Here is a 16,283-nt window from a genome sequence, read left to right on the forward strand (position 1 = left end):
TTTTTGGGCATGGTGGAGCTGTGATCAAAAATCATCAATGGAGTTTGTAACACGGACTGGTACAAGAGAAAACATCTACTTTTTATTATCATTCAAATACAGTAAAATGTTACATCAGAACTTATAAAATTATTATCAAAACACAAATACATTCTTAACAAAATTGAGTTGTATGTGAAACTTAAGATCACCCACATCTACTTTACTATCGATAAAATGTAGAGCAAACTGGAGTTGAGTGTTGGTGAAGGTTTCAACAGTAATGAAACGATGTTATGTATTTGAAATCACTCTTCTTTCTTATCAGCTCTCACAAAGATCGTCTTCGGCTGAGGGACCCCTGTTACACCGCTCACGAATGGTGACGATACCTGTGAAATAGATGTATACTATAAAAAACCTTATAATGAACTTTTTTAGTATTTATGATGTATTGAAAATTTGATTGAGCAATTACCATATAGTTTTTATTTCATCATTCATTATTATTACTGAATTTCATGTACAAGTTAATTCACTTCAAACTACTCAATTTGCAATTACTAGTTGTTCTGTGAACAGTAGACCTCGCGCTCAGTAAGTTACATTGACCTGTTGCTATGTTTTCTCAAAAAATAATAATTTATCAATTTAAAATGTCTAGAAAAAATCCTAAATAAATATAGAGCTTTCTGTCCTATCGTACCGTCACGTGTCGTCCCGGAATGTGAGTGTGAGCGCTGTTATCAGGTCTGGCTGCAACTGTCTACAACGTTGATGGAAAGATACATTTTCAAGATGTTCAATGTTTTTGAACGGGTAGTATTATAAATAGTCAACTGTCTACTAACGTTGATTGAAAGATACATTTTCAAGATGTTCGATGTTTTTGAACGGGTAGTATTATAGTCCACTAGACACCTGATTTATGATGAATAATTCTATAGTCTGATTTTTACGGTAATATTGACGTATAAAGGAGGCTCCTTTTTCCTTTTATATTATCCTTGAAATGCAAAATTTCCAAAAACCTTGTATATACGTCGACGCGCAATTTAAAAAGGAACATACCTGACAAATTTCATGAAAATCTATTACCGCGTTTCGCTGTAAATGCGCAACATAAAAACATAAGCATTTAAACATTAAGAGAAATGCCAAACCGTCGACTTGAATCTTAGACCTCACTTCGCTCGGTCAATTATAATAATTCCCAATAATCAAAAAAATATTGAAAACAATACTATTATTTGATATTTTTAAAAGCTGAAAATGTGATACTTCAACTACAGAGTGACAAGCATAAAAGTAGATTTTTCAGCAACTTTGTCATGGTCGTACATAGGGATACTTTTATGTGTGTTGCTTCACTATCACAAGTTATACAATATATACAATACTCCTCTATTGATTCCACCTCTGATATTACTACAGTACTAGCTTAATCCATTCTAAAAAATAGAATAATTCGAAGAATCTATGAAATTGGCCTAGAGATTCTTATTCCTTTTTCTCATATGATTTCTACATCTACAATCTTTATAATTTGGTCAAAACCTTGTCTGCACTAAATTTTCATTGATTTATAACATTTATTATATTATAAGTTTATGACAGATTAATAAGTAGTACTAATAATCCTTTGAAAGTATAGCTTATTTTGTGCTAAATTACATATGATAACACTCAAGTATTCGTGAGTATTGCATATTATAATCAAGGGTTGTATTTCGACTTATGAAATTCATTATTTAATATGATTGAAAAAACACAGTTTTATTCTTCTCGCATCCACATTTATAAGTGAAAAAAATCTACAATATCAATTCTCATCAAATTTTATCATTTAATATGCTTATACCATAGGTAAAGGATAAGCATAAGTTTAGTTTTGAACTATATTTCTTGTCTCTGCTTATACTAACAAACATCGAAAGATCAGCACCTAGTATTTGTGGACTAATTTGTTCTATCATACCTCATTTTGTGGGTTCTCTGCCGTAGCAAGCTTTACAGATTTGATGAGACTGACAATAGCCAATTTGGCAATGAGCACTCCAAGCTGCACGCCTATGTTGGAAGAGTTGGAACCAGCTTGGCCGAATGGCAGGTAGGTGTGTGGATTGCGTTTGTCAAAGTTGGACGGTGAAAACCTTTCCAACAGACAAAGTCAATCATTTTCATAAACATTCACTCATAAATATTTTCACATATTCAAAACATAGTTCATGCTTTAGAAGCATTGAAGATAATTCAATAGGATAATTAAATGGAAAATCATACAAAATAAGGGCTGAAACACACGAGGTGTTTTCTTTTCAGACGAGTCAGCACCACAGGACAGAAAGCTCTCTCAATACGCCAATCGGAGAGGTTTCCTGTCTTGTCGTGCCGTGCCGACTCGTCTGAATAACCGCCTTGTGTGTCTCGGCCCTAAGGCAGAAGATTATCTAGAAAAGCGACTTGGTTGATTCGCATTGTGATCAATACAACAATCTTTAATTAGTTGACTCATTAGATTACAGTTGTTGATATTTTTTAAACAATACATTGTGGAACTGTATTTGGGTGAACAGCAAGGTAATACAGTGGATTAACTTTTAATAAGTAGGCTAACATATAAGGCTAGGTACCACCTGAAAATCTCGCACTAACCTTAAACAAAAAAACAAATACTCAATTTGGATTATTGAACAATTTTCCTCTTACCAAATTAATATTTTCCTGTAAAAAGTTAAATAATAAACAAAAATTTCAGTCCAACCAGTTGTTCACATTCAACAATAATCTTGAAATTACTATCCTGTATCACCTTTCTGATGAACTAGCTAAACTACTTTCCTCCTACCATAGTGAGATTTTACTGTAAAAAGTTTCACAAAAATTTCAGTTTAACCAGTTTATCACATTCAACAATAATCTTGAAATTACTATCCTGTATCACCTTTCAGGGATGAACTTCTCAGGTTCCGGGTAGAACTCTTCAAGGTGATGCACTGCATAGATCGGAATGGAAACCATTGTGCCAGGGGTGAGTGTGATTTCGTCAAGCTTCATCTCTTCAAATGTTTTTCGCTCAAGTCTGGAAATTGAGAGAATCCAAATTGAATATGAGAAACCCAATAATAAGACTAACAAGAAATCAACATTCGGTATTGAAAATTTGAAGCTAAGCAATCTGAAATCAACAATGGTAAAAATGTTATCTATCAAACTTACCTATATTCTGTTGGATAGATTCTTAAAATTTCCCCAAGGAACATATCCAGATATTCAGACTCGTTTATGAATTCGTAATTTATTTCGCCCTGCAAATAAACTTCAATTAGATATATTGTGTAATCTCAAATATGGTACATATATTTTATTCTATTCATCAAGAAAAATCAATACGAAATTTTGTAATAATTATTATTGCAGCAACTGAACTTTGTAACTCTTCTGAACATTCAAAATAATTGTATTTACGGTTTACTATTGTTCTATCATTTTTCATCGAAATGTAGTAGCATATATTTGATTCTCTACTTACAAATTATTGCTAGAAATAAGTGTAATGCTAATTATTGAAGAAAGTGTGCTAAGTATTTGCAATAATTAGCAAATTTTGCTAATTATTGCTCTATTATTCCTAGCAATAGAGTGCACTTTTATATTGCACTTTTTTCAAGTGCAATATTCCGAGAATATTTGCATTTAAAACTACTCATACAGTAATGGAAACCCTTTGTTTAAATTGTATTTAAACATTGTATTAAATGAACATTGATTATCGAAGATTCTGAATAATAGGAATGTTGGAACATTAGGTGATAGATAACCTAGTAACAAGTGGTGTGCCACCACAAATGACCACTAGCATTTTTATGGTACGGTACATTTAATGAAAGGTATGACACCTGAGCTTTAAGAAAATTATTCCTTCCTCGCTTAAATTCATGAAGTGTAGTTTTCTAGGCTACTCTAGAGAGTTAACGTACTAAATGATAAGTAACTTTTCTCTCTCATTCAACTTCAAGAGATGTAATTACTCTTTCTTGTTGAATATTCTGTAGAATTATCAGTTATGAGTTTGATTATTCATAATTTTTATTCAACTTTTATATAATATAGAAGTTCCTTTCAAAAATTTCAGCTCTAGCTAAATTATTCAGACTTGAACCTGCAAATAAGTATTAAAATAATAAAGTGATAAAATATTGGGTGACTCACATATCTGTTGAGTTGTTTTCCAACTTCAGCTTGTAGCTTGTCCTGTACATTGGTGTTATTTGCCAGGGCATAGATGGACATTGCTAGTGTTTGCTTAGTGGCTCCTCCCACAGTCAAAAGTACTTGCATACACTGGAACAGAAAAATATAATCAAAACCACAGATATAAACCAATTCTCTACACAATATTACTTTATTTTTGTCAGGGCTCCTCGTGTATCAAACTGAATGAATTATCTCCTGAAAAGACAAAACTATCCAGATGTGAATATTAAGAAAATACTTTTTAATTTTTTAAAGAAATTTATAAAAGTAGTGTAAATAGTAAGAAATACTATATTTTAAAAATAAATTTATAAGCTAAGAATTTAACATGCAATCTAGAACAGTGTATGTTTGTAGTTGTAACATCACTGCAAGTAATGTGCTCAAAATAAATGTGTTTATCTTAAAAAATTAACGAGTTTGTCTGAAATGAATTTTTTGTAGAAACAATAAATTCAGAGTCTCTAGGAAGTAGAGTGAACACACTCATTCAAGTTTAAGCCGGGAAAATGACAAATTCTTCAAAACAGAACACAATATAGAATAATGCACTTGTCTAGGGCTACTTTTATTATTGACATAAAAATTAAAGCAGGCAGCCTTTATAAAAAATAGTATGTTGGAAAGGGTACTTTGATTTTGTGCATATACTACATAACTACATAGTTCTTCTTTTTTAATATGTGAAAAATGTTGACTACCCTGTCTCCATATAAACCATTTAATTAATTAATTATTGAACTAAATTATTATACAAATAATTTAATCCTTCAGAATTTGATAGTAATAGTCAAATTCACTCTTGAGAGAAAAATTTACAGCAGAATCTGGGGACCAACATGTGACGAAGGAGTGTGGAGATTCAGATTTAATAGTGAGATAGACCAGGCCATTGGAGCAGGAGATATGGTGCGATTCATAAAAGAAGTAGGATCGAATGGCTTGGTTACTTGGCCAGAATGAGTGATGAGAGGGTGCCATCAAGACTGCTGGAGGAAATAATGCTTGGAACGAGAAAGAGAGGTCGACCACGGACAATATGGTTGAATGACGCGATTGGTGACCTCCGTGTGTTAGGAGTGGCAAACTGGCGACATGGTGTACAGGATAGAGACGAATGGAGGCGCTATGTTCAGGAGGCCAAAGTCCATCCAGGGCTGTAGAGCCGGATAAAGTAAAGTAAGTCAAATTCACTGCTCTCTTCCCACACACTTCGATTTCTGATCTGAATCCTGTGTAACTAACACCAAACATTTAATTCATAGGAAATCAAAATATTTTCATAGTGAGTTTTTATGGTATCAAATAATATCCCTTATTATATAAAGGTATAATAGATAATAATCCTAAAGTTACTTACCACATTAATCATCTGCTCTTTAGAAAGGATCCCTTCTGAATCGAGTTTATCTGAGTCGACTCCCTTCTCTTTGGCTGCTGCCTGTTTCTCTTCTTCAGCTGCTACTAGAAGAAGGTCCACTAGATCGAGAGCTCTTCCCTGAAAAAATTCACAATTTTCATCAATTAATACTTCAATCTTTCTTCTTTATCCACATTTTTGTTCAATTTTTGTCTAGGGCACTAGTATCACTTTGATTCATCAGTTGATCTATTTGTTAGATATTGCTAGAAAATTAGTCATTTTCCTATTAAGTTCTTTGAATTCATCATGAAATTTACCTCAGGTTCACATCGGATGTCTCCTTTGATCTGTTTGTTGGATATGGTTAAAATATTTGGGATAGAATAGAATTAGTTGGGATAGTTAAGAAGATTAGGATAGATAGGAAGATTAGTTAGAATATTCGCCACACCAAAGAATGTGAGTGTTTTTTCACTTTAAAGTTATATGAAATACGATAGGAAGAGAATAAGTCATTCTTCCATCAAGTTCTTAGAATTAATATTATGAAATTTACCTCAGGTTTCACATCAGATGTCTTCTTTTTCTCATCAATCACTAGTTCAGCAACGCCGGCCAAATATCTTGTGTAAGCTGGTTTCAAAATGAAGTTGTCCAGTGATCCAAGCGATTCGAATACAACTGTAATTCACAAAAAGAAGTTAACACTTCTTATAATAAAATAAATGTATGAAGTTTAGACATTTGAAGAATATGATACTGTATTTCAAATAACAGTCATTGAGAAACATCATTGAAATATCATTGAGAAACATTGTGAACAATAATATGGAAACTTCTATAATCTAGATGTAAGAGAAAAAGCATCCTTACTAAATCCAGGAAGTGAATAATAGTTTATTCAAGAAGTGCAGTAATCCACTATTTACATTTTTACAAAATATTATTTGTAAAAGATAAAAAGGTAGGCTTCTCAAAGTCACAATTTTAAAACCTTTGGATTTTATAAGTGACGTTTTTGAGCGAGTTCCACATCACAACTTTTGAAAACGTTGATCCATATAACGCTGATATTGTTGATGCATAGAGCAGATGGATAAATCGTCAATATATAGCTGTAAAGTATGCAGTTGATAAGATCAAAAGGAACAGCTCTTAAATAAAGTTGCTTTGAATGACTCTTTGTGAGTAATAACCAAGCTCTCAGAATAGATCAACTTTTTATTAGAATAATTATTCATTCTCCTTCTTTTCATTACAAATCTTTAAATTTCTGTATTGAGAGAAATTAAACCGAAAATAAATCTTGTTTACTCTTTCCTATGATTTTAAAGATTTAAAAGATTGAGCGTGATATGTTAAATAGTTGTTGGTAGCCTATGATATTTTATGAAAATTCTCCACTTACAAGGTGTGACAGAAAATATTGAATCAGGATACTGGACTGTGAACATTTTTCCAATGGCTCTTTCGAATTTCGTTCGTATCTGATTATCGGCCGCTAGGTCGAAAGAGAAAAGTGTGAATGCCAGAACGTCTGTTATGAATCTCGATACATGTCTGAAAAATAAATCACAATTCAGAACCGAAAGTTTACTGAGAATCAGTTTGATTTATTTTGAACTGGATATAATCCACTGACATAGTACAATAATTTTAAACTGAAATACTATTGAAATTAAGTGTGTTTAATTTTTACCTTGATTTCCATTCACTTATATATCATTTTACATTGCTTTGAGATTTAATTCACATTTAATTTTACATTTGCTCCAACAAGCCATTAGTGAACATTATTGACAAAAACAACGGTAGACAGATTTCAATTTGAAAATTGTTTTGTTTGACGACACTCAAAAGAATTTAATTAAAAATGATAGAGCAGTTGCTTTGTGTTAACATGTTTTTACAGATTTTTTAAACAGATTTTAAAAAAAATAATCTTCGAAATTGATTTCCGAACTGGCAGTTGTTGCAAACTGTAGAGAATTAGACTTATTTGACAATAATTTGATACTTGATGAAGAATGACCCAATCAGGGTAAACATTTTAATTGATGAATAAAGTATTCAATAATTGCATGGTAGAAGAAGAAGAAGAAGAAGAAGAAGAAAAAATGCTTTATTGAACAGTATTTTCATACAATGCAATGAAATTTGTAACACACATTTACGGCTTGATACTTTTTGATCGTCAGCCGACTTACTAAGTCTAATTGCATGGTAGCATAAGGCCTATTCCTACTTTAAATAACTTTTATTATTGAAGAATCGAAATGCATGTCATTTGTCATTAATAAATTTCATAGTATCCATTACAAACATGCACCTTCTACTTGATTACGGTAATTATATTTATTCAACAATTGACACATATTCTACAATTTTTTGAAATGTTTTATTCCATTTCAATAAGGCTACCTCTAGAAAATATCAATTTCATATTGAAATTGAAGTATTTCATTTTTCATTTCATTTATTTATTTATAAACTTTACAAAGAAGCACTGATTGGGAGAGAAAAACTAAGGATACTCCTTGTACTATTTCTCTCCCAAATTTAGATAACATTTTAAAAGTCCGAAATAGGGTTATTTATTTATTTATTCGTTGATATAATTACAAATCATATGAATATGATCAGGATAGAAATCATATCATAGTTATGATTTCACTTTTATAAAATTTAGTCCATTTTTACTCATACACAACGAAAACTATGAATTTTGAATTTTTACGGTTAATAACAGAATATAAAAACAAAAATATTACCCTCAAATATTTATGTAATAAGTCTACAAATAAAAGCTACGTAACAAAGTAATCTTGAATTGTAATTTCCAAAGGAAATTCACTCACTCAACGACTATTTATCGGATGTTTCCAAATATTTCTCCGCTTCTCTCAAGAGTGACTTTATATCTTTATATTCCACTTTATCAAGCGCTTTTTCAATGAAAAGTAACTTTTAAGTATGAAAAGTAATTTCAACTTACTCGTTGACATTAATCACTTTCTCGGGTGCAGCTTCCTTCTTGAATCCTTCCACAAATAAGTCAACAGTTTTGACGATTCTTGTGAACAGCTGCAATAAAATGTTGCAATAAAAATGTTGAAAAATGAATCAATTTCAAGCTCAGTAAATTAGTTTATTCGTGAGAGAAGTCTCCAGATGGCCAGATGCTCAGTAAGCCCTATGTCATAATAGTCTCATAATAACGGGTATACGGTAATACAATTTACTATATTCAAAATATTATTGGATCAAATTATATTGCTTCTTAATATCACTGTTCAATATTTTTAGGTAACTTAAAATACTACGTTGGACAATGGAAACCTGTTTAAGATAATATCCGAGGGCTCTTTCTAGGCTACATTATATGTATTCCTGTCATTTGAAGCTTCCTTCATTCCTTCCACTGTTGTATGATACATTTTCATTAAATGAGATCAATTTTTTTTGTAAGACTGCTTTTTTATACAGTAATAATCTGCTCTCTTAGTTTTGGAACTTAAACTGTAGAGAATGTAAAAGGCAAGCGCATCTTGTGAGCAAGATGAAGCTTCTAAATTATCAGATTGAAAATATTATGAATAATATAATTATTATTTAAGAATGCAGTCATTTACTCCTCCTTACACATTACCTGCATCATACTACTTTACCGTAAATTTTGTATAGAACTCTCCTTCAATCTCAGGCACGGTTCCTTTTTTTTACTTCACAAAGTCTCTTAATTTACCAATTAAAAAAATATTAATTTATATAGAGGATTAGGATTTATTTACTTACTTTCTTGACTTTTGCTGCATTCAGAGCTTGACTCAGTAACTTATTAACTTCTACATCACCACCACCCTCAATTGAACGCATCACTTCATGTAAGGTTTTTTGTTTCACACGGAAAGCCTGAAAAATGAAACCATTCTTATAATACATTCTGATTAAGACCACTTCGACATAGAACACTTGCAAAATTAATCCATGTAATTGACTTTCTAATTATAATGGACATCCTAGTTTTGGAGTTGAGTCCAACGTAGTAATAGCTCATCAAAATTTTGAAGCTTTATTACATCATTCATTGATTTCTAGGACTGACTACTGAGCAGCTCTCATCAAATAATTATGATGAGGTGTCACATCATGAATCTATTGAATTCTACTGAAAAATCTGCCACAAATTTGAACTATTTAAATGTATTCTATAATTATAATCATTCTAAATTCAACTAATATTTTGTTATTCTACCGTATTTCATCACTTTCATATTTTAAATCACATTTTCTATTATTTCAAAATTATTTCCCCTTTAATAATCGTTTCAAGTATTTTGTAAATGGCCCATTAGCTCTATTTAGATAATAAAATCATCCAAAAAACATTAAAGGCCTAATATACATAATATACCTGTATAAATACATAATAGGCCTGTATAACTATAGTATACATTATAGTTACATTGTAACAGGTTAAATCGTTGAATGGATGGTAGTAACGTATATTTTCTATGCAAAATTAATAAATCACTATATTTCACTTAGGTGGAATTCATACAGGCATCCAATAAAAAAAAACACCATTCTGAATGGCTTTATTGCAACTCATACACTAGTGAAAGTTGTGATTTATCCAATAATTATTAAATAGCCCATAATTTAACAATAAATTATGCAGTATAAACGGTACAGTAGTTTTACTACAAATAAATCAGGGTAATTACAACGATGCTAATATCACCTTGGGTCTTGAATAATAATAATTATAGTAATGTTATTTTTGCTCCCATAATAATTTATCGATTATACAAACACGATAGTGGTGACCTATCCGTTACTAGTCTTATTTTTAATAATAGTTTATAGGCAGGGTACTCGCTTTCCCATTCAGATTTTCCAAGGTCTCGTCAGTAGGGCGGTGAAATAGGTTACTAAATAATTCAACATTATTGGTCTGTTGTAAGAACACTGTTCATAGCGAGCAGAATATCGGAAAGCATCAGTTTCAACCAGAGGTTTCGATTCATAGAGAATTGTATCCATTCCAGTTCGTTAGTAACAACTCTTCAGAAATGGCTATTTTGAGATCGGCTCTATGTAAGAGACTCCAGATGCCGTCGTACTCAAAATAAAACTCAACTCTCGACAATTCAATGATGTTAAATGCTGCTGGACGCATTCTAAAACTGTTGAAAGAAACAGTCATAACACTTGGGTGGTTGCTAATGTTGTTTGCAGTTACAAACTATGAAACTTGTTGAATGGGAACTATATAAATAATCTTTATTTGTATTTTGCAGATTGACTTTCTTAATAGAGAGGTGGTTGCTAATGTTGTTTGCAGTTACAAACTATAAAACTTGTTGAATGGAACCTATATAAATAATCTTTATTTGTATTTTGCAGATTGATTTTCTTAATAGAAAAGAAGTAAAATGAGGTTGAAAGGCATTTGGATAGTAAATATAAGCTCAAGCTGATGATATTAGTTTTTTTTTTAATTTCAAGTGAAAAACAAACTGAAAAAAGCAAGATATTCAGTGGTTATTTAGTTGCTTATTTAAACTGAATATCAATTATTGGAAATAGCTGATTAGTTGAACCACATACTACATAAAGTAGTATCTTAGGCTGTAAATTGAACTTATTTCATGTTTAGGAACGCGTCCGTGTCAAATAAAAGAAGAGGAAGATTTTATGCATAGGCAATAATAATTTTATTTCGCGGTTAAGTGCTAGAGTGGACATAACTGTCCAAACTTTGCCATGTTAACAATTGGAAAAGTCATTCTATTCTATATAATATGATGTAGGCTATTATATATGTTATACACTCATTTTTAATTGACGAGCAAACAAGATAATATAGAAATATTTGAATTTTAAATTTAATAATTGAAAGATCCAAGAACTAAGTTTTGTTTAATCAGGCTTTTTCAAGTGAGGTATTCCTTTGATATTTGTAATCCAGTCCATTTAATCTTTTCAACCGTGAAAAATTCAACACTGTAAATTTGAAAGGGCTATGTATAATGTGTATAAAAAAGGTGAAGGAGATTTGGCAAGCAAATTACATTTCTGATAACTCCTGTATCTTGATAGCTAACTAGGGACAAGACTTGCAAAACTTGACTCCCCTCAATATAAAAAATCCATCACTCACCCTGTTACTGTGAAACTTATCAGCTTTATCGACAAGTATCTTCTGGATTAGATGTGGATCTGATACAATAAGATTCGGAGTTCTGCCATCGAATGATCTGCAAAATTGACATAGATTTTCTCGATAATGCTGGCTTTGCTCAGTATATTAAATAATCTATATTAATTCAGTATCAATTTGAAACATCTAGTCTTAAAATACTCATATAGAGCTCTACAGCCTTCTATTAGTTAATACAATAACTACTTCTCCATTTAGATAAGCAACTCAATTTTTTCCACTTTTTAATATAAATGAAATATGCCACTCATTCAGACAATAAAAATCATTCACGGAATTAATTCAAGCACATTCACTTACCCAAACGTTTGGCCATACGTCTTGACGTTATTCAAATCATTCTCTCCAAAATTCTGGAATAAACCAATAATAAGTAATATAAATAAGCTAATTTGCAGCCAATAAGTGAAGTGAAGTAATAAGATATACTATTGTACATAGGCTATATAATCGAAGAAGCTATTGATAAAAATATTTAAAAATTAATTCAATAGCTCACCTTTTTCCAAGCTCCTTTCCAAGTGCCAAATGGAAACGATGGTTTTGGTCCATCGATTCCTTGCTTTTGAAAGTAGTTGAATTTTGAAGTGATGAATCTGGAAAACAATAGACTATTAGTCTTTAAAAAAAGTATTTTTTGGAGAACTTTGATAATATAAGTACAATATCCCAGAGTGTGACTGCCCTTTAATTTGTTAAATCTTGTATTTTCTCAATCAGAATTCTTATTGAATAATACCATTTGAAATTAGATAAATGAGGTATCCAATGTCCTCGTTTCTCATTCTCCAAAAAGATACTATTATTTTTTACTGATGATCATTGCTCAGCAAGAACTATATTATGGTACAGATCCAAATTGGTTTGTCTGTGCTTTTACAAGAGGAAACTGAGATCTAATAACAAACTATTTGTATACTTCCTGTTAGACACTTCTCCAAAATCTTTTGTCAACTTCATAATATAATTGATTGTTCCTTAAACTTCAAGTGTTCTAAATTTACCACTAGTTCTTTGAAGATTCATAGTCTTGAAATTTTCTAAAGTAGAATAAATCACTTGTAATTTGTCAACTTTCTGGCTCATCAAAACACTGCCCAACAATATTTCTTGTGGATCAGCTTGGATAAATACGGACTTGATATCAACACTACACAGACAAAAGGTGGATAAATATAGACGGCAGAAGACCAGAAGACCAAACGTATAATTATTGTTGTCTTGAATCTGTCATCATGCTAATTATTGCTGTATTAAATGCTGCAGTATGTTTAATAGCGAGAAGATTCATTTTGAACTAGCAATTTCCATTCTTACATTACTTTCAGTGGGATGATATACCGGCAGATGCTTTGGGGCTCAAAGAGGTAAGATATTATCCCATATACTTGCCACGCCTTTGTGACAGAACTAGAATGGAATGATCCCACACAGACTGAAGCTTGAAAACAAACATATGACAATAAGAGTGATTCACAATAAAAAAAAACTGTCATCGAATTTCAGCTCGGCAGTCATATATTCTGGTATCAATTTCAACTGTGATAAGTCCAAACAGCTCCTGGATAATATCAATGAAGCATTATATAATGCAACAATTGAAAATAGAAGACTATATTCTTTAATAGGTTTTACAAAAAATTAATTCCTGAGTATTTCATGTAGCAAAGTCTACTTACGATTTAATATTATTTTACAAAGATCTAGACAATCCATTAATCAGGGAATTTTCATTAATTTTTATGAATCCATGGCTTCATTTGAAATTTGAGTTCGACCAGAAAGCTTCAATAACAGGATAAAAAGTATTTTGGTGATTTTAAAGAATGAATGCAGCGAAGCGTGAACGTTTATTTTAGGAATGGGGCACTGGACACAGAAACATCAATAAAAAGCAAAACCAACATTAAAATATTGGTTATTGAGGAAAACAATTCTCAGTTTTGTGATGACTGTTCAACGAGCACTTGAAAATCATGCTAATAATTTATTATTCTGAACAGATGTCTCCCATGCATAAGAGATAAAAATACCTACTTCGTCGTTCTTACGTCACCTCCTCAATAATAGTAGATGATTCAATACCGTTTCATAAATCAATTATTGTTGCGGTTGCTATTGTATACGAGATGTAATGTAATGTATTGTAATGAGATTTTATATACAAAGATTATACTCATGATGTATACTGCCGAATCTGATGAATAATGACAACTCACCATGCCCCATCAGTCCAAAAATAAAACAAAAGTTTCTCTGCAAATCTAATCATGGCTTTATTAGAAGTTTGAGTTTAAGCAAAAAGCTCTAATAACAAGAGAAAAAGTATTTTGGGAATTTGAAAGAATGAATTCAAAGAGCTAGAATGAAATTAATGATACTGAATTACTGGTTTTCTGTATAGGCTTGTTTGATTTATAGGTTCGTTTGAAAATATGACAAAATCATTGTAGTTCTAACAATGAATTATTTGAAGCTAAATAAATAATATTTAATGGTAGAGAAATCTAACCCACAGCCCCGAGATCATACACATTTTTGAAAATTATGAAGAATTTAATCCATTCCATCATACCCAAACACATAAACCCAGGTCTTAGGTAGGCAAAACCCCTCAGCAAAAAGTAATCAGTTGACTTCAAATTCCACAATATTGAGTTAATAAATAATTTATTTCCATGATAAATTTCGTTCAATTTATTCTACAGTTTTAGAAATTATATGACCAACATTTGACAAGTTTCATGGTCATTGTTACCTACTGTACTAATTTAGTTAATTATAATTACTTAATAATTGATAAGAAATTTGTTGTGACAATTGTCACATTAAATCACATTTTTAAGTTTTAATCATTTGACTGGCGACTTGTCAATTACAAAATCTAGTCAGCAACAAAAGATGTCCATTCCTTACTTGAACTAAAATACAACAGACATGACAATAAACTAAAACAAACTGTCATGAAATAAAACATCATTTTATAAAAATATGAAATAAACACAATTCATAAAAATATAAACATGCCTGAATCATATTTCATGGAATTCATTAACTACTCAAAATACAGCACCATCAAAAATAAATTAAATTTATCTTTTAATATATTATTTGAATATAATTCTGACCTGTAAACATAGGCCAAGGCCAATGTCAAGACCGAGGTGGCGATTGCCAAAACTTGTAACTCCATGCCGTCCGTGTGTGGCACCTCTCTGCACTGCACTGGAATAGAGCACTGGCATGCACCAACCGCGCGGTGAGGTCACTCTTCTCTCGGTGGGAGATGGAGTTTCCCAACTTGGCGCTCCAGAGTCGAAGGGGCAGAGCAGAGCAGGGCCTGCCTGAGTCTAAATGCGGTACAAAAACGAAGGAAACGACCGCCCCTCTCCATGCATCAGTGCGACAAAGACGGAAAGCGTGAGTGGGTAGGTGTGAAGAAAGAAAGATAGAGAAGAAATAGAAGGAGGAGAATATAGGCGGAAAGTAAATGATGCTAGAGTGGGATTTAAAGAAGAGATGGAGAAAGATAGATATAGTAGGAATGTGATAGAAGAATAGGTATAAGTAAAATTGGGAAAAGAGTAAATGATTAAAAGGAAGAATAAAAGAATAGATTGAGTGCCGGTTGCACAAAAGCCGGTTGAATTTTAACCGTGATTAATTCCAAGAGAACCAATCAGAGCAAAAGCTGTCTTATTCGAAAAGGCCTTCTCTACTATTTGGTTCTCGTGAAATTAATCACGGTTAAAATTTAACCGGCTTTGGTGCAACCGGGCCTAGGATTTGAAAAAAAATATTAAGAGTAATCATAACTAAACATTAAGTTAGTTGAAAAAGTAGTTGAAGAAAGAATAAAATAAATCATTGCGAAATTGGGTTGAAAGAGAAATGTTTCCTGGTTTGAAATATCAATTTAGGCTAATTGTATTAGAGCCTATTCTAAATATGAATGATAAATTCAAGACACGAAACAGAGAAGAATTGGTGAATATGCAAGTAAAATTTGAAAAATTGAAAAAGTAAGAGGACGAAGGAAAAACTTGAGTAAGATTGGGAAAGTAGAGAAAGAAAGGATGATGAAGTGATAGTGAGGCGCTTGAGTAAGATTGGGAAAAGAAGAAAGAAACGAATAGAAGGAAGATAGAAGAAGTAGACGGAGTAAAAAGTTAGAGGGTGTAGAGGAAAGAATGAGTCGACGTGTTGTTTGGAAATGAGTGGGCATACGAGTATAGGCTCTACAGTGTGAGACATGGCCTGCTGTTCAAGAGAGAAACATTTATCGAGGAGTTAGATGGATAGACAGTGAGTGGGACAAGATAATGTAGAAAAATTAATATAGAAATTGAAGAGAATAGAAAGAGAAAAAGAACTGTGTTGGGTGATTGAGAAGGATAATATTAATGTGTAAGCGAATGGATGATAAGCAAAAGAAGATACAGGGAAAATACACGCATC

The 16,283-nt window shown here is 31.7% G+C and overlaps 1 protein-coding gene across 1 annotated transcript; it reads right to left on the reverse strand.

Moving 5' to 3' along the window:
• Window positions 1-57: 57 nt before the first annotated feature.
• On the reverse strand, window positions 58-15,183 carry LOC111051489 (cytochrome P450 3A11). Its single transcript, XM_022338015.2, has 14 exons — window positions 14,954-15,183; window positions 12,325-12,421; window positions 12,126-12,178; window positions 11,766-11,862; window positions 9,395-9,511; window positions 8,595-8,683; window positions 7,008-7,159; window positions 6,156-6,280; window positions 5,597-5,734; window positions 4,192-4,323; window positions 3,199-3,287; window positions 2,924-3,061; window positions 1,958-2,132; window positions 58-371 (listed from the first exon to the last, which is right to left on the reverse strand). Exons 1-14 carry the CDS (start codon window positions 15,016-15,018, stop codon window positions 288-290), a joined length of 1,551 nt encoding a protein of 516 aa, XP_022193707.2. The 5' UTR covers window positions 15,019-15,183; the 3' UTR covers window positions 58-287.
• Window positions 15,184-16,283: the final 1,100 nt, after the last annotated feature.

The sequence above is a fragment of the Nilaparvata lugens genome, chromosome 10, assembly GCF_014356525.2.
Source record: "Nilaparvata lugens isolate BPH chromosome 10, ASM1435652v1, whole genome shotgun sequence".
Lineage (NCBI taxonomy): Eukaryota > Metazoa > Arthropoda > Insecta > Hemiptera > Delphacidae > Nilaparvata > Nilaparvata lugens.

Bases quoted from the DNA above. Each gene is read 5' to 3' on its own strand.
- LOC111051489 (XM_022338015.2), bottom strand. From the start codon at position 15,018: ATGGAGTTACAAGTTTTGGCAATCGCCACCTCGGTCTTGACATTGGCC. The intron at 4,324-5,596 runs GTAAGTAACTTT...TTTCTGTTCCAG, and splicing joins AAGAGCAGATGATTAATGTG to TGTATGCAAGTACTTTTGAC. The intron at 2,133-2,923 runs GTGATACAGGAT...TCTGTTGGAAAG, and splicing joins GAGAAGTTCATCCCTGAAAG to GTTTTCACCGTCCAACTTTG.